Source organism: Ochlerotatus camptorhynchus, unplaced genomic scaffold (assembly GCF_037179485.1).
Source record: "Ochlerotatus camptorhynchus isolate MF236.1 unplaced genomic scaffold, CSIRO-AGI_Acam_v1.1 ptg000146l, whole genome shotgun sequence".
NCBI lineage: Eukaryota > Metazoa > Arthropoda > Insecta > Diptera > Culicidae > Ochlerotatus > Ochlerotatus camptorhynchus.
Genome location: NW_027040636.1, coordinates 1,315,956 through 1,339,825, shown reverse-complemented (window position 1 = coordinate 1,339,825; position 23,870 = coordinate 1,315,956). Strand labels below are relative to the sequence as shown.

At 36.6% G+C, this 23,870-nt stretch overlaps 1 protein-coding gene across 5 annotated transcripts in view; it reads right to left on the bottom strand.

Annotated features, from left to right (window-relative positions):
- Positions 1 to 23,870, bottom strand: part of Cals (calsyntenin-1) — a 296,934-nt gene that overhangs the window by 47,292 nt on the left and 225,772 nt on the right. For all 5 annotated transcript variants that reach the window (XR_010517613.1, XM_065221660.1, XM_065221663.1 and 2 more), the window contains one exon: positions 13,958 to 14,033. Coding sequence is in view for 4 of the 5 variants with exons in the window: in XM_065221660.1 (XP_065077732.1) it covers positions 13,958 to 14,033 (76 nt within the window). In the remaining variant the exon portion in view is untranslated. The remainder of the gene's footprint in view (positions 1 to 13,957; positions 14,034 to 23,870) is intronic.

The window sequence follows — 23,870 nt, the reverse complement described above, 5'->3', positions numbered from 1 at the left end:
GTAAAATCTAGCAGGAAAAAATTATAACGCTCTGGTATTGTATCCAATTGACCACTTTGTCAAGCAGTTTTGGCGTGACTTTCTACCAGCGATTTCACAAAACTGCACCAAATAATTTCTATTTTTTTATAAAACGCACAAATGTTGGCTACTTTTCTCGAGGTTCTAGAAGAAAAAATCGCAAAATAATGTTTTATTTCAAAGTTCGAGTGGTAGTAAACGTCATTTTCAGTGCTCGAATAAAGTGGTTAATTGAGTTGACGTCTTCAGTGAAGTTTCCTGGATTAATAATGACTACAGACAGTTTTTATAAAACTTCGTATACCTCAGTTGTTTGAAGATGTTCAGCTTTTATCTTCGACAACTTTTCATTAAATTTACCCAAGACAGTTAACCTCTATCTAGTGATGTAAAAAAGTTCGTATCGCTGCGGTATATTTGCAGCCAAAACTATAACTATTTTCATGCACCTAAATTATAGTCCTAATAAATCCAAGATACTTCACTCAACACGTCAACTCAATTGGATGCAATCCCAGAACGTTATTATTATTTTTCCTGCTAAATTTAATTACTGGCCCATTGTGCATTGTTAATGTAGAGGGGTGAGCTTATATTTGCGAGAAATCAACGGCTAAAGACATTATTTACAAAAGCAATTACACTGCTTTGAAATGTTGATACTGTATTTTTATTTTGTGCTGTGTAAATTCCCTGGGTCTAAGATCAAATTAACTAAATTTGATGTTGCGATGTCACTGATGATGATTATTCAGGTTTCCTGTCATTTTGGTAGGTTTAAAATTAAAACTAAAAATATCAAAAATAAAAAAAAAATTAAAAATATTAAAATATCAAAAAAAAAGGTTAAAATATCAAAATTAAGAGCAAAAACATCTTTCTGTGATATCACATTGAAATCTAATTATACAGTCAGTGAGAGCAAACTGAAAACTCAATTTGATATACATTTTTCTGTTGGTAACAAAACGAGTATTCAATTTAATATTCTGCTAAGGCAGTGTAAACAAAACTGCAACAACATATTTTTCAAAAGTAACGCTAAATGATATCAAAATTTGTTATCAAATTTTTCAAACGCGTAAACTGTCATTCTACTATCTTAGGGCATGACGTACTAATTGTATCGCTCCTAAAGAATTATTTTCTTGTAATTAACACTATTGAATTTACAGTTCCTTATTTCAGGACAAACTCCAAGATGCCTATTTGCGGTGAAAAGCTAGCTCTGTGTGGAATTGTGGTATGCAGTTGGGGAATTGTACAGCTGGTAAGTGTGGTTTAATAATTGTGAAACGGATTATCTGATATTGTCTTCATTTCAACGCTATGATGCAAAAATAGATTGTATGCTGTCAGTTTTGAAATAACATGTACTTTCCTAGGCCAGACGTTATCTAGAAAATTATGCATGATGATTCTAAGAGTATAGAAACAAAAATAGACAAATGTTTGGTAAGCCACAGTTCTTTTACCATGATCACTAGCAAGGGCACCATTTTTCCCGCGAATACTTTTAATTTTGTTAAAATTTTGATGGCATTTTGAAGGCAAAATAAAATGTGAAATCTATGTCCAAAATCAAGCATGCCAGTATATCATTACATGTTTGATTTTCACCCTTCTTACAAATAAGGTTATACATACCGCTTGAAAACCCGACTTTCGTCCCGAGGCCAATCGAATCAGCTCGACGAGATCGTTTCTTGACAACCGCTGAACACAATCAAACGTAAGAACGACAAAATGAAATGTTTATGATCCCATAAAACGCTATTGAATATTTTTTTTAATCGGTCAAATGATTCCGGAGATATGACCTGAATCAGTTGGAAAAATAAAATGTTTAATTGTTGTCTTATAGGATACCCACACACTTAGAAATACCTAATCATACACGTGACGAAATCCGTCTTTGACATAAAGGCTGAGACGTAAACAAACATGGCATGTAATATTAAGTGTTCCGAGACTGAAAAGTTCGAAAGTACGTTTGGTTGAGCTGAGTTTCACGTCTATTATGACTCAATTTTATGTCAAAATTAGCGCTCGTATATGTCAGTCTCAGAGCACCTAAATTTACATCAATTTTTCTAAGTATGCAGAATCACATCCGGACATGGAAATGACCAATTTTTTACATGAAACCAAACCCACCGACACATTAAATTACATGAGAGTTAAATAATATGATTATTGGCAGACATATTGAGTTCACAAGCCAACATTATTCTACTCAGAACGACATATAAATCAGAAATTATCTTACTTCTTTTCGTGAAAGTAAACTTCAACAATTTGCTTGAAATTTGAATTATTAAAAAAGTAGGTAGAAAAAGCAAAAGGTAGATAATTTCAGGTTTAGTTTTTAGTTTCCGATAAGCATAGGAATACTGTAATGCATAGTATTTTTTTCTTTTTTTTTTGCAGTTTGTAATGGGATTTTTTACCAAATGCATTCGGTTGCATTGGTTGATGACTTGCCAAAGAACCTTTTGGAGAAAGAGTACCCAACAGCGGCGGAGTTTTATAGTGATGTAGACATCGCCTACGACGATGTGAGTATTTTATTTTAAAAACTTTAAAATTTCGAAAATATATTAAGTGTGATTTTGAAGTGAATAATATCTCAATTCAAATTCGATACGAATTAAAATTATTGAGACTCTTGATTAGAAATGTGTTAAGTCTAGATTTTACTGAATAATTGTTTTACGTTAAATGTATATCGTTTTGTTCCCTTTATTTCAGTACGCTTTCCAGTGTTGGACTGCAGTATGTTTGTATATATTTACGTTGATGTTCGCCTGCTATCAATATAGTCTAAACACTCAGTTTGGCACTAGATAGTATCCATTTAGCAATAAAAATAAGTGTATTTGTAATGTTTTTTCATCGATTCTCAATATCACAATCACAAGTACTCAATAATAAAAAGAGATCAAGACAGATTGAAAGTCTCGTAAGGATTTTAAAAGTTTTTAACTGGCTATTATTTTTTTATATTTAGCGAGCATACATTAAGATCTATCAGCTAGCTTAGTCGGTTAAGGCCACTCCGGTGGCAGAAACGTCATCTACCAACATTTTGCTTGAATCCAAAGTTGTTGGTTCTTTGGCTCGATTATCTGTCAATATAAGAGAACTGATGCAAACATTGAGAAATTATGCTCCGTCCACGTAGATGTTTGATTTGTTGCGCGGAAAAATAAACGTGATAAATGTTCAACAAGCGCGTACATGTAGGAATTAAATGTTTATTATAATAATTTTTAAATTAGGCAAGCTAATGATGAAAAATTAAACTTTCATTACTGTTTATTCACATAAGATTTTTTTAACGCATACGTGTCGTCAATGCACATATAAACATAGCATAAAACTGTAGACTACAGTGCTGACACCAACCCTCCAACGCTTCAGCAACCCTCCTTCTTGGCAGAGAATTGGTTAAGGCATGGTATTACAATCCATTAGACGGTGGGTTCAATTGCCGGTCTGGTTTGGACAATGTTTCATGCTGTAAAGTTTCTCAACTTCCCTGGGCATAGAGCTTAGAAATTCATTGATTGCATCAATTAATAAAAGTGCCTGTAGAGAGAGTGACGACACGTCAAAATTGGAACAATGAACTATTTGTCATCGACTTGGAAAAGGTAATTCCAATCGAGCAGACAATTGATGTCGTTATTGTTGCTCCAGACGCTCTACAATTAATAACTGTGGTTTTTTTCCAAGACATATTAAGTGCGTCATGCAACATTCAGTATAAAATAACCCCCAGCTCCCTCCCCCTATCTTTATTCACGTATCTCCTTTATCTCATGTACAGCTTCTCGCACATTTTCAAATCTCTAGCTACCCTGTTGGAGCATGACCTATGGATACCAAATGAATAGGCCTTTGCGAAATTCACGATCACATTATTATAAAACTTTCTTCAGCGAAATCAAAACTATCGGTCTACTTCTTCTTATTTGATTTGGTTATTTTCGGACGTTATTACTTTGCGCCAGCACTGCAATTTGTGTTGTTTCATTACGTCCACAGATTATTATTGAAATCTTTCAAAGCTTATACCATTTTGTGCGGCAATCTCAATGCTACTCTGTGTCCCGGGAAGTCAATTTCAACATGGATTTGCTTTGCAGCTCTTTTTGAGTCTCTTCCAATAAGTTCAGAAAACCTAAAATACTGTATAACGTTTAGAATTGACCGGAATCAAGGAATTTAGAAGAGATCAGAGCGGAGTAAGAAACCTTTGTTTTAACTTCCGTGCAATAAGACCATTGAAAATGTGCATGTGTATCGTAGAACATTAGAAAAGATTTTCAAAAAGAGAGCTGACAAAAACAGGTCGTTACTGTATTGTTTCACCGCAACACCAAGGCGCATTTGCGGAGCGTTATCCCCCTACTATCCAAATTTTGAATAATAATCATGTTTTTACTAAAGCGTTTGCTGTTTGTGTATTACCTATTTTCAAAACTATGCACTTTGAGCATAAGTTTCATTGTCGTTGGATTTATTACGTTCCCACTGAGACTTTACGCTGACTCTCAACTTGTAAACTCAATTGTTGATTGAGAGCAGTCTTGTAAGCGGTCACGGTAGTCGACACATTTTCTGTGATAATCGACTGCCTTTGCCTCCGACACTTGCAAAACAAGCTATCATAGTACAGTACCAAACTCAAATGTCATTTGACAGGCTTTGTCATACGACACTGTCGCCGAAGACCGTCACGAATGTATGTATTTTAGTTTCTCTCATTATAAGAGCTGCTGATGTTGTGCTTGTGTGAATTCTGAAAAAATCAAGCAATGATGTCCTAGGAATAACATTTCTGATCAGTAATGGTTTAATTTACACCAAACTGAGGAATTAGAACAAAATCACTCATATCATATGATAGTTATTTGAACATTTTCTTTTTGCTCGAATGTTATTCTACCGGTTGTGTTGTGTGAGAGAGACGACGGTAGAGCATGAGAGTACGAATAAAAACAGACTGTCGCGCATGACAACGAAGCGAGTGTCGTAAAAAACGTCAACAGTTTCAACCTCTGATTGAGAGACTTCTAAGCCTGTAGCATTCTTGCATTAATATAATTGTGTGGAAAGTACAATCATACCAGGGAAGGCGAGACATTTTCCAACCCAAAAAATTTCTAGACCAGACCGGGCATAGAACGCAGCCGTTAACCGAGTTATGGGAGGCCCCATAAGTTTATATGTTTAATTGAAGAGAATTAGCCCTGCAAAATCTATGTATATGGGGCAATTCAGACCTATCCTTTGTGTTTTTTTTTTCTATATTATCAATAAACGTCCAATGCAAGTAAATCTGTGCAAATCATTCAGTGAAAATTGATACATCTACATGATTTATTAGTTCTTCTTCTTCTTCCTCGCATTTCAAGCTTATTGTTTATCGCATATTAGCTTGTGTATGGGCTCAATATTAGGAACATTTAGAGCGAAATTATGGACGAAACCCATATTTATAGCATTTTGTAACCACCTGCGGCTTAAATATACATATTAAATTGTTTGTACTTCATCCAGCTTGTAACTCGTTTTATATCTGTTTCAGTACAACCAAAATCTATCATGCTTCAAAATTTGCAAATCACTAACATAACAGCTATTGGCACACGCACCGAGTATTGTTTGTTTAACACATTTTCAGCATATGTGAAAACAATATTTCTATTCACATCTGGTGACCTGTATCGAGGCCGAAAGTAAAAGCAGAAGGTACCTAGCTTGAGTGAAAAAGCAAATTGGCATTGATTCTAGGCGGCACAGCAAAAGAACGCGACCCGGTGTTGTTGGACACATTTACACACAGCATTATGATGGCTTCGATTTTCCTCCCACTGTGTTTGCCGTCAATGTTAAATGTATTATTAATTAGTATCGATTTCGATTTTTTCAGAACGGCACTGATTCAGGGTAATATGAATAAATGTCACATTATGATAGCAAATGGGGTGTATTTAGTAGAATGTCTAACGGTAATGAAACAAATGAAAGATTTTCTGTCAAATTATAGCTTGGGCAAAATAATCTGAAAATTTTCATGCTCCTCAGTTCCACGAATAAGCAATCGATTTTTAAGCACCTGGATGCATTCTACCGGGAAATTATATAGGTGTTAGTATATTGGCTCGAAACTTACACTGGTTACCGTACACCGGAGATGATCCGGTAGGTTGTGCCAAATTTACAATTTTTTGTCACTGATAATTTTACGTTGAAGGTAGAAAATTTGTATTATAATATTTTTTTTTTATATTTTTCTCCAAAACTAGAGTCTATTGCAAGTCAACTGCAGGTTGACAATATTAAATTGGTTAATAAACAACCAAAATACAACCCTTTCCATGGAATTTGGGCAGGAAAAGTGGTCAGTATACTTTTTATCCCGCAATTGAAGGGTTGTTTAACAAACTTCATGATTTTGGTGGTTGTTAATTGAAACATTTTGGAGACACCAGTTGCTTTGGACAGTCTGATATGCAGAGTAAGCTAAACGACAAAGTTAAGCGTTCGTCCGCAGCGGGTCTCACCATCGACGTTACCAATACTAAATCGTTGGTCGAAAGTTTTCAATAGCGGCTGGTGGTGTAGTGGTAAACTTGACTGCCTCTAACTCCAAAGGGCCTGGGTTCAATCCCAGTTGGTGACGTTGGGATTTTATGAGTCACAATATCTCTAATCACGTCTGATCACGAAGGGAAGTAAATCCGTTGGTTCCCGGGTCCATGACCGGTCGATAGGTAGGTCGATAGGTAGGGTCCAGGTAGGTGCATGAATCAAAAAGTCTAAGAATGCCTTTACGAATTTACGAAATATTTGGAGATCATGCCTATTAGTTAGCTCACCAAATTCATTAATAACAGTCACACAGGCAGACCACCATTTATAAGACCATGAAAAACTAATGTTGATCATATAACCCACTGGTGAGTTTTACATAATTTCCCCCTACATGATTTTTGAATGGACCCATATAATGTAAAGATGTTCAAAATGTTTCCATACCTAATACACGACCATTGCAACTTTAGCATACTCCCCTCTTCCTTATTTTAAGAAACATTTTACACTTTCAAAATCGAAAAAAATGTTCCAGGCTTCTCGATAAAAATTAAATTTTATAATGTAATAAAAATGTCAAAATGACGGGAAATGTAATATGTAATAGTTCGCTTGTACCTAATTTTGCTACAAATTTGTATTGCGCAACTAAGAATAATTTTTTTCAGATCATCTCTTCCATAATTATTATTTATTTATCCTTTTTGCCATACATATAAAAAATATTTTTTTTTAAACGTCACTAAATTTAGATTTGACGTTTGATATTAGTAGTGTAGATGGTCTCTTCGACTATACTTTTAGTTTTTATCGTTAGGGGGAGGTTTGGAGGTAGGGGTAGGGTAAATGAATTCCTTGATCGCTCATTTTTTTGCGTGATGATACATTATGCTTCAGAGCATCGTTTGGCATTGGTATTGCCGAGGCATCCTGATAAATATGAACATGCGTAGAAATATATTTTGAGGTATGATGAATTAAAGTGCAAACGATAATCATATTATTTTTTTTTTATTTTTTTTTTCGATTTTCAGTCAATATTTTTTGTGCGCGAACTATTGATAGAACCTTCGATGAACGGTTCAAAAAGCTATTAAAAAGATAATGCATTATTTATACGTTGAATTTACTATTTGCCAAGGGTATCAATGCGTAGTGATGAACGTATGAAAGCAAATCTGGTCATAAAGATATTTTCAATTTATTCGAGCTTATTATCTTTAATTTACTGAGCTGAATTTGCATCCAAAATTGCTATCTGGCGAATTTGGTGTGATACCGTACGTGTGAAACAGGACGGAATGAGCACACACAACACACATCCTAATTAATCCGCTTTTGTCGCCACTGTCACCGCACGTTCTGAACTACTGTTCGGTTGGATTGTTGGGTGTTGTATAATGTAGCTTGGTTCTAATTAGAGCTCTTCAATGAAAGGGCGGTAGCTATGGGACGTCCTGGTTGAAATTTTCATCGAGTGCTAATCTATATTAAAATTAAAGGAGGTATTGCCGTGAAACACACTAGAATGAATAAGAGCAGATGGTTTGAAATGTAGCGAGAAGCGAGTAACTTTAATTCCACAAAAAAAAAGAGAGCTAAGCATTCGAGAAGCCTAAAAAGCGCAGCTACGATGGGTAATTTTATGTTGAAACTAATTTACATCATTCTAAAAAATTCTGTTTCAAAGATTACTCTTGAAGCTCTTCTCGGAAGGTATGACTTAAAAATCCTCAATAGGACAACACCTAATTTCCAACATAAAAACTCGATAAACTCATACACTGCAACGTCGTGAACAAACTTCCAGCGATATGCTGTGGACAACCGACACCAACCAAGGTGATGTGATTAATTAAAATTCTGCCAATTTTGGAGTTGGGTGAACTGAAAAGCACGAAAATGACACACCAAAATTTACAATCATTAAAACTTTCTACCCAGCTGTGGTGGTGGATTTCATGATGATTTTAATGATGATCGGTTGGTGGCTGCGCTGTTTTTGCTAGTACAAAAGTCAGGATGTGACTGTGGTACCAAATTTCTGGAGAGCCATATGCCAATCGCCGTTCAATGGCTCCACATACCAAATTCGTGCGGAAATAATAATTGGATCAATCAAATTGAGTCCAAACCTGGTGCAATCCAATACCTGAAATGAAACACCACCGTGTGTTGATCCTTTGAATGTGGCAAATTGTATGAAAGTTTATGTGTTCCAATTCATGCTTATTGATGGAAAACCAATGTAATTTTTACCGAGTGGATGGAAATCTATTTATGGGTTCATCAGTCGTTCTTCTCGAATCTTTTAAAAATGTATTTTTGCATCTGAAAATTTAACCATCCACCTCTTGAGAATGTTACAACCACGCCTTTACACTTCCTTGAGGTGTTTCCGAAGTGCATGCTTCATAATGGTCCAGTACTTCTCAATTGGCCGCAGTTCCGGTGCGTTCGGGGGATTTAGATGTTTCGGCACGAAATTGACCTCCTTAGCCTTGTACCACTCCAAAACATCTTTCGATTAATGGCCCGAGGCCAAATCCGGCCAGAAAAGCGTAGGACCATTGTGTGTCCTCTGAAGTTGAGGTAAACGATTTTGGAGGCATTTCTTAAGGTATACCTACCAATTGATCGTCCCAGTTGTCACGAATGGAGTGCTCCGCTTTCCACACGAGCAAATTGCTTGCCATATCTTGTATTTTTTGGTAAAATTTTAAAATCTTCTGCTTTCTGACGTCCTCAGGGACATCGAACTTATGATGAGCAGTGAAGAACAGGAGCCCCGGAAGCTGCCGGAAGTCTGCTTTTACATACGTCTAGTCATCCATAACAAGAAAATGTGGTTTTGTCAACATCTGGGTGTAGAGCTACCCTGCCCCTAATCTTATAGTCGACGTAACCACCAACAGCATCACTGGTGGGAAAACGCGTTTTTGTTGTATGCAGCCGAAAAGCAATATTTTGTAACAATTTCATTCAAATAATCTGTCCATTTGTTAAAGATTAACGGTCAGAAGTGGGCCGCTGGGCTTTTATGATTTATTGCTTAATTATTTCATCTCAAAAACGCATACGCCAGGTTATGCGAACAAACATACGTTCTGCTGAAGGTTTATTCGCATAGCTTGGCGTAAAAACCAGGTTACTGTGTTTGAAGTAGTATCAACATTCACGGCCACGTTGACAGATTTTCTCCAAAGCTCGTTAGATTCAGTGATAGTGAAAAGGAATTCAATTTGGAAGAATTAAAATGTCCGGAAGAGGTGCCCTGGATTTACTGCTGACCTATGGTAGTTCCGACTCGGAAGATGAGATTGATCCGGATCTGCCGACTGCGATTACAGACGATATACAACCACAGCCAGCCGTAGCAGCCGCACCGAGGCCAAGGCCACCAACAAAGCGAACCTCGGAAAAAAACAGAGCGCCGGGAAAAAAGGTTATCTGACCGGAGGCCCATTTTGAAAGATTGTGGATGCAGAGCAGTGTGTTGCGGCAAAATTGGACGTGACAAAAGATCTGACATCAATTCATGGTTCTGGAGATTGTCGAGAACGGAACAAAAGTCGTTCGTTTTGCAGTTCAGCAAGCGTAGCCCTGTAAAACGACGGCGTGGCCAGGTGAATCCTACTACCCAGAACTTTCGGAGACAATTTTCCTACGATTACCAACTTGAAAACGAAAGAGGAGTACCACATGATGTATGCTGCGCATTCTTCCTGAATACGTTGGGCTACGATATCAAAAGCAGGTTCGCATTTTCTAAGTAACAATAAATATCTAATTAAGGTAATCTTTAATCATGCTAACTTTAGCAACATGAACTATCGATACCACGACCAAGCGCATAAGGATGGAGCACCAGCAGAGATACGTGGAAGATACACCCGGCCTAGAACTCTTAAAGATACCGTCAAACAAGACATTTTCCGTTACTCACCGACAAACTCGCATTATCGCCGAGAGCACGCACCGCACGCGCTTTATCTGCCGTCTGACGTTTCGGCCCAGAAAATGTACGGTCTATTTAGCGAGCGCCAGTTGGATGAAAAGGAAGAAAGTTGCAGTTATGGGTTTTATTGCAAAATGTTTAAGGCATTGAACATAAAATTCACACAGCTTGGACACGAAGAATGTGAACGGTGCCATGCCCATCACATCCACGAAAATCAAACTGGACACTCTACTAAAACAGACAACAACGAGCTAGAAGAAGGATCTTCTACAAACCGGACCGCATGCGAGATGTGTTTGAATTGGAAGGATTATATCGCACGGGCAATTTCGGGGCGGGAGGAGTACGACAGCGATCGGTCGAACGTGACGATGAACGGATCGGTTTTCTCGGTCGATCTTCAAAAGGTAACTTATAAATATGAATTTACGAGTCCAATTTCTTACTCATCATATTAATGCAGGTGGTTCAGCTTCCAAGAATGGAATCCTTTAAGGAGGTCATTTTTTGCAAAAGGATCGTTGCTTACAATGAAACGTTTGCTCCACTGGGTGGCTCTCGGAACGGTCCCGTTTATGCTTTTTTGTGGAACGATGTGATTGCAGGACGAAAAGCTTATCACATTGCCAGTGTTTTTTACAAATTTTTCTATTCTCTTGGGTCCAAGTTCGTTATCACTTTGTGGCTTGATAACTGCTCGGCGCAAAATAAGAACTGGAATTTGATGGTCTTGCTGGCCTTGCTTATCAACTCTCCGGCCATTGAAACCCATCAAATTAATTTGAAGTATCTGGAGCCCGGGCATACTTATATGTCAGCGGATTCATTTCATGCATCGATTGAGCGCACGATGAAGCGTGTCCCTCGAGCAGAAGTTTACAGTTTCCCTGATTTCGTTGACTGCGTGGAAAAATCTGGAAGTGACATTAAGCCACAAGTTTTTGTGATGGAACCGGAGGATTTCTTTGAATGTTTATTCCAGTTTAAACAGTCTGTACTAACTAAGCTCAAAGACCGACCAAAGATGGCAAACATCAAACATGTCATCTTTACCAGAGGTTCTTTTGACATACAATATTCCTATAACTACAACGACGAAATGAAAACACTACAGATACTGACGAAAAAACAGCTGAAGGAGGTTTCCAAACCGTCATTCAATTTGGTTGATCAGCTTCAACGCCAAACAGAAGCAAGTGGAATCCAAAAATCTCAGAAGGATATTATTATTAAAAAGCTTTTGCCCTTGATGCCGGAGGAGAAACGTGACTATTGGATAAATTTGCCAGAGACTGAATCAGGTGAAGATGTTTAGAATGGCGGTGTTGATTTAATCGATGTAAACTTGGACTTAAATATATCATATGTTGAACTGAATATAACGTTGTTGTGATTTCATAAATATGAAGAAAAATTTTCAAAGAAAATAATTTGCAAATCGTTCAATACTTCAGAACAGGTCAATACAAAAATTATCATATTTGAAGAGTGAAAGCGCCTCGAACGCTATAAGAAAAGGTTCAGTACGTTAAACGGCTTGATGGCGTGTTTGACGAACCACGTACAAAGCTAGTGTGTATGCTGAATATTGAGAATGCAAAAGCGTGTAAAAGCAGCTTGAATGATAAGGGTTCAAGTGTACATGTGACAAATAGCAGGATTTTTATATTTGAAATATTGCAACCTGTATGGAGGGACGTCATTTTTGCATTGAAACGGCACTTACGCCAAATCGTTTTCTCAATATTACTCACATGTTTCTGAACAAAAAAAAAATGAGTTTGCATGTGGAGTTTGTGTATTATATGGTTAAGAATGCGTAGAAACAAAAAAGTGGATTTTGGTCATTGTGGCTCTTACGTCAACTATGCAAACATGGGCAGTACCGTGTACGTGATTTCCAAAATAAAAACTTGAACTACCCGCTTGTGATTGTTTGCACTATACGGGGATCCATTTTGGCCTGTTTTTTGCGATGAAGGCAACCGAAAACTGAATACTTCATCATATCTCAATAGTGATGGAGTAATACGACAAGCACTAAACTAAGGACACGGGATGAACTACAACAGATCAAATTACTGGTCGCAGTGGTGTCATGTCCCGAACAAAGGAAAAAAAATGTTACCCAAAATTTCAATAGAAAATACGCAATCGGTAAAAAGTTACAGCCATTTGAAAATGATGCAATTTGATTCCGTGTACCCTTGAGCCATGAAATTAATTTTTAGTATTGGTTCTATAACTCGATATTATGTTAGTGGACATCGAGATGTGGAAAGTTGATTGTATGTTGATTTATCTGATTTAAATTTCGTTTTTTTCATTTTTTACTAAATTCAATTCGATAGGGGAATTTACGTATTCTCGGCAACCTAAGCAGCGACCTTCTTTCTATAGCCTTTTTCTCTAAGGAACGCACACATATGCAGTATTGGTTTGTTCACAATCTTTTGCTGCCAGCTGCTCTAACAATTTCAGTCGAAAGAATTGTCAAAAACTGTTTTGAAACGCTTTTACAAAGCTCCAATCTTCTCTAGTGAGAGCGAGTATTGTCGGCAACCAGTTTTTCTTCGGCAAACGTTCCATTTGAACTGCATGTAAATCTACTGTTCTATTATCGGCAACTCGAAATCTGCTACAATTTGTAGTGCGTGTGTTTCATTTCAAGAAAACCTTGCTAGATTGCTTTTTCTCAGTGGTAAAAATATAGTCAAATTGAAGCTGAAAGAATAAAGAATCGTTTGCATGCGTTCAGCGAAGTGTTTTCGTAAGAAAATCCAGTGAAAATAGTGTTTCAATTTGGGTTGCCGAAAATAGTCTGGTATGCCGAAGCCGTCATTTCCTCTACATCATTGAACATATATTTTTCCATACAGGTACGCAAATTATATAATGAAAATGTTTTTCAAATTGGGTCAAAACTTGAGCGCTAGTGTAAAAAAAATAGTTTGTCTTAAATAGGCCATTTGCCGGACAATAGAACTTTCCATTTAACTGATGATTCAATTGAAAAACTGCAGAAAGTCTGCAATCTCCATTAGGGAATACTAAAAAAAAAACTGAAAACGACAGTTGAAACGAAAAGTGGTACACAATGCTGATGTAGTGTTGAAACCGCATTGCATTAAGGTATACATAGAGAAAAGCAACTCCTGCATCCCGCATCATCGTTCCAGTCCAACGTCCCACGCCATTTTACGTGAAATATTAATGAAAAGCAGAATCCTCCCTGGGCACGCCACCAACCGGAGCAGGTTGTCGTCGTACAGCTGGAGTGCTCTGATTTTCCCTTACGGGGATAATATGCCTACCTCTAGGCCGATATTGTAGGGCTGTATATACATTCATAAGCATCTGAATACTAACCTCCGTTACGTACGATGGCTGCAGGAATGTGGGTGAATATTCATTTATGTCAATCACCGAGATGTGAACGTTTGCGCTGAAACGGTAGACAGACAGAAAGAAAAAAAGTTTTTAATAATTGAATAATGCTTCACAGTATATTTCGGAACTGTTGGCGCTCGTGCACAAGGATGGAAAAAAAAAATCTAATTTTCCTCTTCTTCTTTGCTGTATATAACTTTGATGACAAGTTCCTGAATCGACCTGGTACTCTTACTTTGCCATTTATTGTCCGATGATATTTTTACCTGTTTTACTGTTGACAGATATGACATTGGGAGATTTATAATCCTAAGTTAGTTCACATAAATATATAATTTATTACAAAGGAGAACATGAGTAAAATTCGGGGGAAAAAGATAGAAGCAATACTAACATAGGGAAGTATTCTTTAAGGACCTACCATGCAGAATCATCGAATCATAAATTTGTCCACCTTTGATCAGAACATTAATTGTGATGCAAACAACCGAGCAACTTGCAAACAATGTTGTTTACAAAGATGGGCTTTTGTATACAATATTTGCTACATTGCATGAAATGTGTCAGAACTTTACATGATATATAATGTAAACGTATATGATATGTGATGCTCCATTTATGTGCATCATATTGAACAGAAATTTACACTACTTTTTCGAACTGTGTGGATCTCATCATCAATATAATGAAATCAGCATGAGAAAGAGCATGACCAACCCCACAAGAAACTCAAATTCATAGAATTATTTGAGTCACCTGCTATACATCCAAAACCAGTCATACAAAGGTTATATAACCGTTATAGTACATGTGTGTTTCTTGGGCCGTGGTTGCTGCTCAATGTGGAAATGCTGGTTGATATAATGTGCATTGTGCAATTCGTCTATTGTCACGTATGTGAAAAACTATAATTGAATCTCACATGTAGGAGGATTAATAAAAAAAAAAAGATGCTACAAACTTCCACAAGAAGAAGTTTATATTCCCAAGCAACTTCTAATAAGACACTAAATCAATCAAATTAACTCTAAAAGGGTAAAATAATTTCCTTCCATCCTTTGTCGATTCACGAATTGCGCCGTTTTTTGAATATAGGGGAAATGGCTCTAATGTTGGTCTATGGATCTAAGGCTGCACCCATAGCTAAAATCAGCTATTAATCAATTTTATCTAGATGAACGCGTCATTGTGACGGTACAAATGGATATTTTCGGCTGCTGTTGAAAATTTATTCGATTGCTGAATTTATGTATGGGCCCAAATTAGAAGCATTTAGGCCGACATTACATCCATTTCTCCTATTTATTTAAACTCGAATTAATTCAAAGAATCATCATTACGATGAACACAACGCAGTAAGCCTGGACGTTTTGATGATTGTGTCATATCCGGAGAACTTTGAGATTTGAGCGTAATTGTTTTTGTAAACAAACACTTTAATCGCCGATATCTCGCGAATAAAAGAACAATCTCTCAAACAAACTGTATCAAATCATAGAGGAACCATTCCTCTACCTGTTTGTGTTGTTAGTTTTTTAGATTGAGCTTTAGTTCCCGAGAAATCGGCAAATGACGTGTTTGTTTACAAACTCAATTACGCCCTAATCTCGAACTTCTCCGGATATCTCAGATATGCTGTAAACATCAATATTGTCAAGGAAATTTATTAGGCGTTATAAAGCCTAATCATTTTCCAGGATGCTTCCTGGCTGCGTTTATATCAAATTAGATTAGATTATATTAGATTAGATCATATTAGATTAGATCACATTAGATTAGATTAGATTAGATTAGATTAGATTAGATTAGATTAGATTAGATTAGATTAAGGGTAAAAGAATTACGATCACGGTTTGGTCCTCATGAAACACTGTGCAATGATCTAAAAATAATGAAAATCAGTTTTTTTTTCTGGCTCACACTATTTCTAGTGCAGTGGTTCTCAATTTTTTGTCGATTAAGATCCACATTGAGTCATTCCATAAGCTCGCGACCCACCAATGTAGATCACAGATGTTGTAACCCAATATTAAAACTGAAATCCAACATTAAATCAACTTAAAAATGCCAAAGCAGCCAACAAAAATGCAAAGACTCTTAAAATGGCTAAAAACGGCAAAATTGTGCTAAATCAGTCAAATGCACATTAATGTCTGAAAATGATCTAAAAGCACTAAATGAGTAATTGAAACGCAAGAGTTGTATCAAAACACCGAAGAAGAATTTATACTAAATAGAAGTGCACATTAAAACGATGAAATGGTGAAAACCCGACTTGAGGGTAAATCAACCAAATTGTCTTAAAACCTAAAAAAATGGGGCACAAACGCTGAAATATATTTTAAAAGCATCCTGAAAACTATCAGTATAATCTTCAAAACGCCTCACGTCTAAAACGTCCTCACAGCCTATAATAATAATTTAAAAATTTAAACCATAAGATGGCCTAGAATAGGCTTGAAAATGTAAAAACTTCGTTAAAAGCGTTACAACGACCTCTTATCTTTTATAATAATCTTAAAAACCTCGCCTCTCATAAACATTTTGAAACGTCGAAATAGTAAAACAAAACACTAAAAATTAAGGGTAAGACTTGCCCCGTAACGTGGGTAGATCACCTTTTCGTGGTACGTTACGGGATGTAAGATCTACCACCGATTCCTAGTCCTGACTACTTCAAACTAGGGGAACAGGATTTTTCAGTAATTCAAGGAACACATCTTAGTCCTTGTTACTTTTTATGCCTTGTTGATAGTGACAAGACTCGGCTTTGTCTACCGAGGATGATCTTGAAACAAGGCAAAAAATGAGTTAGTTGTCTTCATCTATGTGATTCCTAATCTTCTATCCGTTGTTCCCTAGTTCCTGACTACTTCATACTAGGGGAACAGGATTTTTCAGTAATCCAAGGAACACATCTTAGTCCTTGTTACTTTTTATGCCTTGTTGATAGTGACAAGACTCGGCTTTGTCTACCGAGGATGATCTTGAAACAAGGCAAAAAATGAGTTAGTTGTCTTCATCTATGTGATTCCTAATCTTCTCTTCGTTGTTCCCTAGTTTGAAGTGGTTAAGACTAGGGTTCTGATGCATGGTCATTATCGGTGTCATACCTTAATTTTGTTGCTAAGGAATTCAATTTTGACTGACAAAGGGGCGCGCCTTTGGAGGGTGTTTCAACACTCCGAAGGGTATAAATAGCGGGACCTTTCAATTAGAGTCGGATCCTTGCGATAAATGCAAGAGTGGCAACTGTAAAAAAATCGAATACTTCATCATTTCTCAATAGTGATGGAGTAATACGACATGCACTAAACTAAGGACACGGGATATACTACAATAGATCAATTTACTGGTCGCAGTAGTGTTTGGTCCCGAACAGAGGGAAAAAAAAAAAAGGGTAAGACTTTCCAAAGTGCCAAAACGGCCCTTGAATTCACTTTATGTTTTAAACCGGGAAAATGTTCTTATGCCCATGTTTTAACCATTAAGTTCAATAAATTTTCAAAAACTACCTTATAACACAGGCAGATGTGCCTATACTCCCCAAAATCGCATATCAGTCCCATATGGATAGGAAATCAAGCAAAAATGGGACTGATATGCGATTATGGGTAGCATACCTAAGCTGAAATGCTGTGGGGGACCAATATATAAGTAAAATTGCACCAGTAAATTAAAAAAAAAATCTCCAAAAAATAATCAATAAGGAAGATAAAATTTTCCCTAGTAAAGGTATGAAGTGCTACCTAGAGAATTCTGACATGTTCCATAAAAGATGTGAAATTCACCAAAAATAAAATAAAAATTTAAGTGATTTTATGGAACATTTTATCTTCTTCTTAAAGCTTACATTTACTGTCTTGTCAGAGTTTTTTTTTAGTTAAAAAATCGGAGGGACGGACATGCCTCCAAAAGAACCTTCTAAAAGACAAAATTTTCTCTAAAGAAAATTAGATGTTCCCTAAAACATATGGAATGAATCAATACAAACATTTATATATGTCATTATGGGTCAATTATTGATTTAATTGATTAGGAGTTAGTTTTACAGTTTCTATTTGTTTCTTCTTCTTCTTCTTAGCAGTTCAAGATTATTGCATTTCGCATATTAGCATATTACGTGCTCTCAATTTAGTGTTCTAGGTGCACTTCCACAGCTATTAAATTGAGAGCTTTCGATGACTGTACCACCATTTTTGCCTTTGAAGGGGGCACATTTAAGCACCCGGGGATTCAAGAAGTGGAGCAAATAGTACGAAGCAAATCCTTCCATTTCTGCTGGATACCTGAACACACAGGTTGGGTTCTCGCCATGTTTGCTAACCGATCAGATTAATTGTTTCCGTGCCGTCATCCACGGAAACAACGAAACTGATCGGTTAGCAAACATGGCGAGAACCCAACCTCCTATTGAGGTACCAATCCCATGCGATGATGCGTTGAGAATAGTAATACAGAAAATACGGCAACAATGGAACGGCCAATAATGGGTTGGCGTCCAGAGGCTCCAAGCTAAGAGAGGTCAAAGACGACACGCACAAGTGGACGGAACGGGGAAGCTTTATCGACCAGCGAGTGTTAAAACGGCTAAGAATTGGTAACACGCGGCTAATCCATACCTCTTTATTGAAGAAAGAAGCCCCGCCTAGTTGTTTTGGAACGGTTTTGGATGTGCGACACGTGATTCTGCAGTGCTAAAACTATGAAAGTCAACGATAAGAGAATGGCATTGACACAGTAAGCTTACAAGATGCTCTAGGAAACTCTGAGGAGCAAACCACCAATTTGCTGAATTTTCTACGTTAAACTGGACTGTACCGAAAAATTTGAAGGATGCAGAGAAAAGAATGAGGAGCAGTCGAAACCCGGTGTAGTGGCAAGAAGGTGAAGCAGACAAGGAAGGAAGAAAGAATGTGAAGAAGGAAAACTTGTAACAGGATGAAGGTCAAAGAAGGTGAACTAAGCTGGAGAGAATTGATACGGTCATATTAAGAAGGTGAAGCTAATAAAGAACACAAAGCGGATAGCGGATAGAAGAATAAGGAAAACAACGTGAATTGTGCAGAAGTAGAAGAAGAAGAAGACGAAGAGAAGAATTTGGATTATGCGAAGCATCAGACGATGGTGGAACGGAAAACGGAACGAAACGGAACGGAACGACACCGAAAGAAAATTGGAGAAATCATTGGAAGAATTGGAAGTATGGAGAGAACAAAGAAGAAGATATATTAAAGAGTGAATGTAGAAAAATACCAACAATCAACAATCAGCTAGCAGAAGAAGTGAAGAAGATATAAGAAACGCTTTGCTGAATAGCAAGAAGATGAAGGAGACATGTCAACACGATGTCAATATACGTGAATAGAAAAAAGAAAAAAAAATTTGTCACAATATGACATATGAATGCAAAAATGAGTGCAGGGAAGTCGAGACATTTTCCAACCAAAAAAATTACTAGACCGCACCTGGAATCGAACCAACCCTTCACCTGCATGGTCTTGCTTTGTAGCTGCGCCTGTACCGGCTGAGCTAAGGAAGGCCCCGCGCTGGAAAACGCCAAAATAGTCCTTAACATTTTGGGACCATTTTGGCTTTTTCAAGCCATTCATGCCATTTTGCCTACTTTGATAGCCTTGTCAGCTTTCTTTAAGTATTTTTTGATGTTTTTAGGACTATTTTGACACTACAATAATCTTATGAGACTTGTTGTTTTCGTGTTTGTCGTGTTTTTTAATTATTGATTTAATCAAATGATATAACAACCCTGAAAACGCCAAAAGAGCCTTCAAAACGCCAAAATAACTCAATAATAACACAAATGGGTTTGAAAATCCTAAATAATTGTTAAACGTAAAATTGTTTTAGAAAGCAAAATTCCATCAAAAGTTTCAATTGGTATACGAAAAATCTTTTGATTTTCGATTTATTTTAATTAATTTGTTATTAAAGGTGCCTGCATTTCTGCGACCCACCTGAGAGCAGCCTGTAACCCACACATCAAACAAATTCAAATATTCCTGGGTGACGTGACGCATGAGAGACAAAATACCAAAAATAATATAACACGTGGAAAAACATAAAAGAGTACAGACAATTCTATAGATTCTATCGTAAAGAACATTGGGCTGTAGTGTGTCCACCGTACGAAAAAAAATCGATCGCTGAAAGAGAAAGGATAACGGACTACACGCTGATGAAGATAAATGAGTTAAAGTTGTGAAGAACGTTGCTGTAACAGAACCATTCAAGAAGGAAATGAAATCTTGCGCATTTTCATGAACTTAATGATTAGTGCCTTAATAAGACGTTTCGCAAGCGTTTCGACTCTTGTAATATACAAGGATTCAACCATCCATATGTTTCGCAACTGCGGCCAATTAAAAAAAAATCGAATTGTTTACATTAAATTTCATTCAATTATCTTAATTTCCGTAATAAAATCAATGTATTTCACCCAGGTCGAAGAGACGAAGAAATAAAAGTAAATAGTTACAGAATGGCCGAAACGGCAATTTGTAAATTGTCAAGGTAATACGGCCATTCATTGAAAAGCCCCTGTAGAGCTAGTTGAAAAAAGAATGACCGCATTACCTTGACAATTTACAAATTGCCGTTTCGGCCATTCTGTAACTCTTTACTCCTATGGTAAATTCTAATCAGCAAACGTCAGTCTGTGCGTGAAACATGGTGTACATTTCCTTACCCTTTCACTCCTATGAAAATCCCATAAGATACTGTCAAGCTTTGTGTGAAGAGACGGCGGCTCACTGTTACCATGGTGGAGTGAAGAGATAGACAAATTCCGCTAGATTTCATGCATTTTTGAGCATGCAACCATATATCTGCTTTTCTTTCAAAGTTTTTTTTTTAAGCTTTTTGTTTGTATGCTATTGCGTTTTTTAAAGTTACCAAATCGATCATTAAGGTTCTACAAAGGGTCATTATTTTGTTTACTTCATCTGTTTTGAAATATTCTGCGATCATCATTTTCTAAATGTATTGGTAAAATTCATTGGAAGTGCATGTCCCCACGCCAAAACTGCCCATTTTTCATAAATATCAACTGGTATGGTGAGGAAAACTTAACCATCTCTTTTCTTCCTTCATTTCAATACAACAGCAAATGTGATGTCACATTATATAATGGATAAGAATGTAGCAGACAAAACATTCACACTGCCAGACTGCGGTGTATGCAAGTTTGTTTACATCCCAGAGCGGGAAAGTGAATACCAGGCTACGTGCACTGCTGCCATCAACCTTGTTAGTGTTGAATTCAATCTTCTGTGATTTTTTTTAATTGGACCGGTAAAATGTCTAAAATGGTCATTTATGTTTTATTTAATCAGTTTTTGATATTTATCCACCATTAAATACATTCACTTATGTATGTTAATGAGTCAGACTTCGTAATTATTTTTTTAATAAACTTAAATTCATCGCTAGAGGCAATACATTTGGCACCGCTGTTTCAATGATACTTTCACGCTAGCAAAGCAATAAAGTAGAAATGGTTTTCTTTGTGATAAATTTTGTTCACCAAGAGTTTTGTGAAGCAGTCGATTTGAGTTTCGTGTATTCGATTGCGTTTAATTGTGCTATACTTCGAAGAACACAAGTAAGTAAATACTGTGAATGTGTTTACCCAGGAAATTTTCGATCTAAAATCACGAAATACATGTTTTAAACTTTCGAATTCATAATGTATGAATGTATGTGTAAACTAATGATGATGATTTTGTGATATTTAAAAAAATAAGAAGAACACAAAATTACTTACCCTAGAAGTTTTATGAATGAAAGTCCTCCTGCAGTCATCCATTCACTGGGAAAAAATGCCCTTCGCTAGAGATCCATTTAAAATCATATTTACGGGCAAAGCAACTGACTCTGCACAACGTTTAACTTACTTAACCCCAAGGCTAGTTCTCGGCACTGCGATGAGCAATTATTATGATTCAGCCACCATTCAAAGGTATGTCTATCTACTTTCATATGTACTATATAGAAAACCGATTGAACCGATTATTTTTGATTATTTTTTTAACAGTTCATATTGAATCAAATTTGCACTGAAAAGTTTTAATGATCCTACAAGGTAAACAAAATTTACGTTTGTATCATTCCCAGGCAGATTTGAACACATTTATTTATTTATTTATTTTCAACAATGTTGCATTACAACGATAACGTAACAAAATAAACAAATAAGTTACTTTGTATCTCTTTCTTGACCTCTGACAGGAATATACCATCAACATAATGATAATTCTGCTGATTGATTTGCTGGGTGTCTGGATGAGCCAAAAAAATTATAATTTTCAAAAAGTGATTCTAGCGCTCTCTGAGTGTTTATAAAATTCATAGAATTATGATTAAAGTGGAGCTATCTCAAAAGCATATTGATTGGATTATCCGGTTGTCATAAAACACCCTTCCAGATATCCGGATTCACCGGAAAAGTGGTTTTAGGTCCTAAAACAGGCGTTGTTTAGAAGTCTTTGAACACATGCACATTTTACAGTGCTGTTCATACAGTGAATTGTCGCAATTTGAAGGGAGATAAACTAAGCAAACGAAGAGTTCAAAAGTAAGTAGCTTGATCCGAATGATTGTTTGCTCCAGACAGAAGCATGCGAACAAGGATTACAAGCGACTCAACAACCAACTGTACCATGCAGAGCAAGACCAGCTTCAGCGTCGTCTGAAATCAAATCCTAAGAAATTTTGGAACCATGTGAATGCCCTAAGAAAGGAAAGCGGACTACCCTCAAGTATGGCGAACGGCGTAGTGGAAGTTGACTCTATCGTGGGTATTGCCGACTTGTTTCGCACACAATTCAGCAGTGTTTTCAACGACGAACGACTTAGCACTGAGGATGTAATTGCTGTGTCTAGTAGCGTCTCTCCCTCAACCTTCTCCAGCCATCCATTTTCTTATGTTTATTGAATGTCTAGTAAGTAAGTACACTGTCATTGGGGTGAATATTTTACCTGTTGACCATAACATAAATAAATATAGCTTTGTGGAACATGTTAACCGTAAAAATGGAAATGGAAAAGTAAACACCTTTTTTATAGGAACTGTCCGCAAAAACCAAACGCCAAATATCATCAAAAGTGTACGTGATATGAACTGAGTGTCGTGGACAAAGCTGTCCACATCTTCTGTGAAGAAACCAACCTTGTAAACTGATAAAATAAATTATCTATCTCACTTTTAGGAGAATTAATCCGAAGCGCAATAGCATACAAAAAAAAAGCTGCGTGGAAGGCATCATAACTATAACATGTCTTATTATGGCACTAATCATTATGCACAAAAAAAATACATTTTCAACATCTTATGGTATACGAGATCAGTGAGGATTCGCTTGAGGTGATCCACTAAATGCTGAATTCTAAACGGTAACTATCTTTTTGCACATAATTCCAATCGATTTGTGGTCTACGACAAAGTTATTTGGCAATTTGTTTATTAAATTCTTGTTTCAGATATGGTTTGAGCAATATGTGAACTTTTGGCAACCAAACTCTTCCAAAAACTCAAATCGCAACGCAATATGTTCTAATTTTGCACAGATGTTAGGAACCTCAAGACAAATCGAATGAACAGTGGCGAAGAGAAGGTTTTTTTTCAGTTCACTTCCCTAAATCAATACCTTTTGTAGTGGTATGACGGTACACGAAATTTTACACTTATATAACTTCCTTTCATTTTATAAGCCTCAAGCAGTTCAAGGTTATACTGGATTTCTCTCATGGAGGATGGAACAAACCGATTGAAAGGCATGTTGCAACTATTCGAAATAATTTATCTCTAGCTAATTTGATAGATGGCTGGGGACACTATTGGCAAAAAATCGATAATTCATCAGTAGTCAAATAA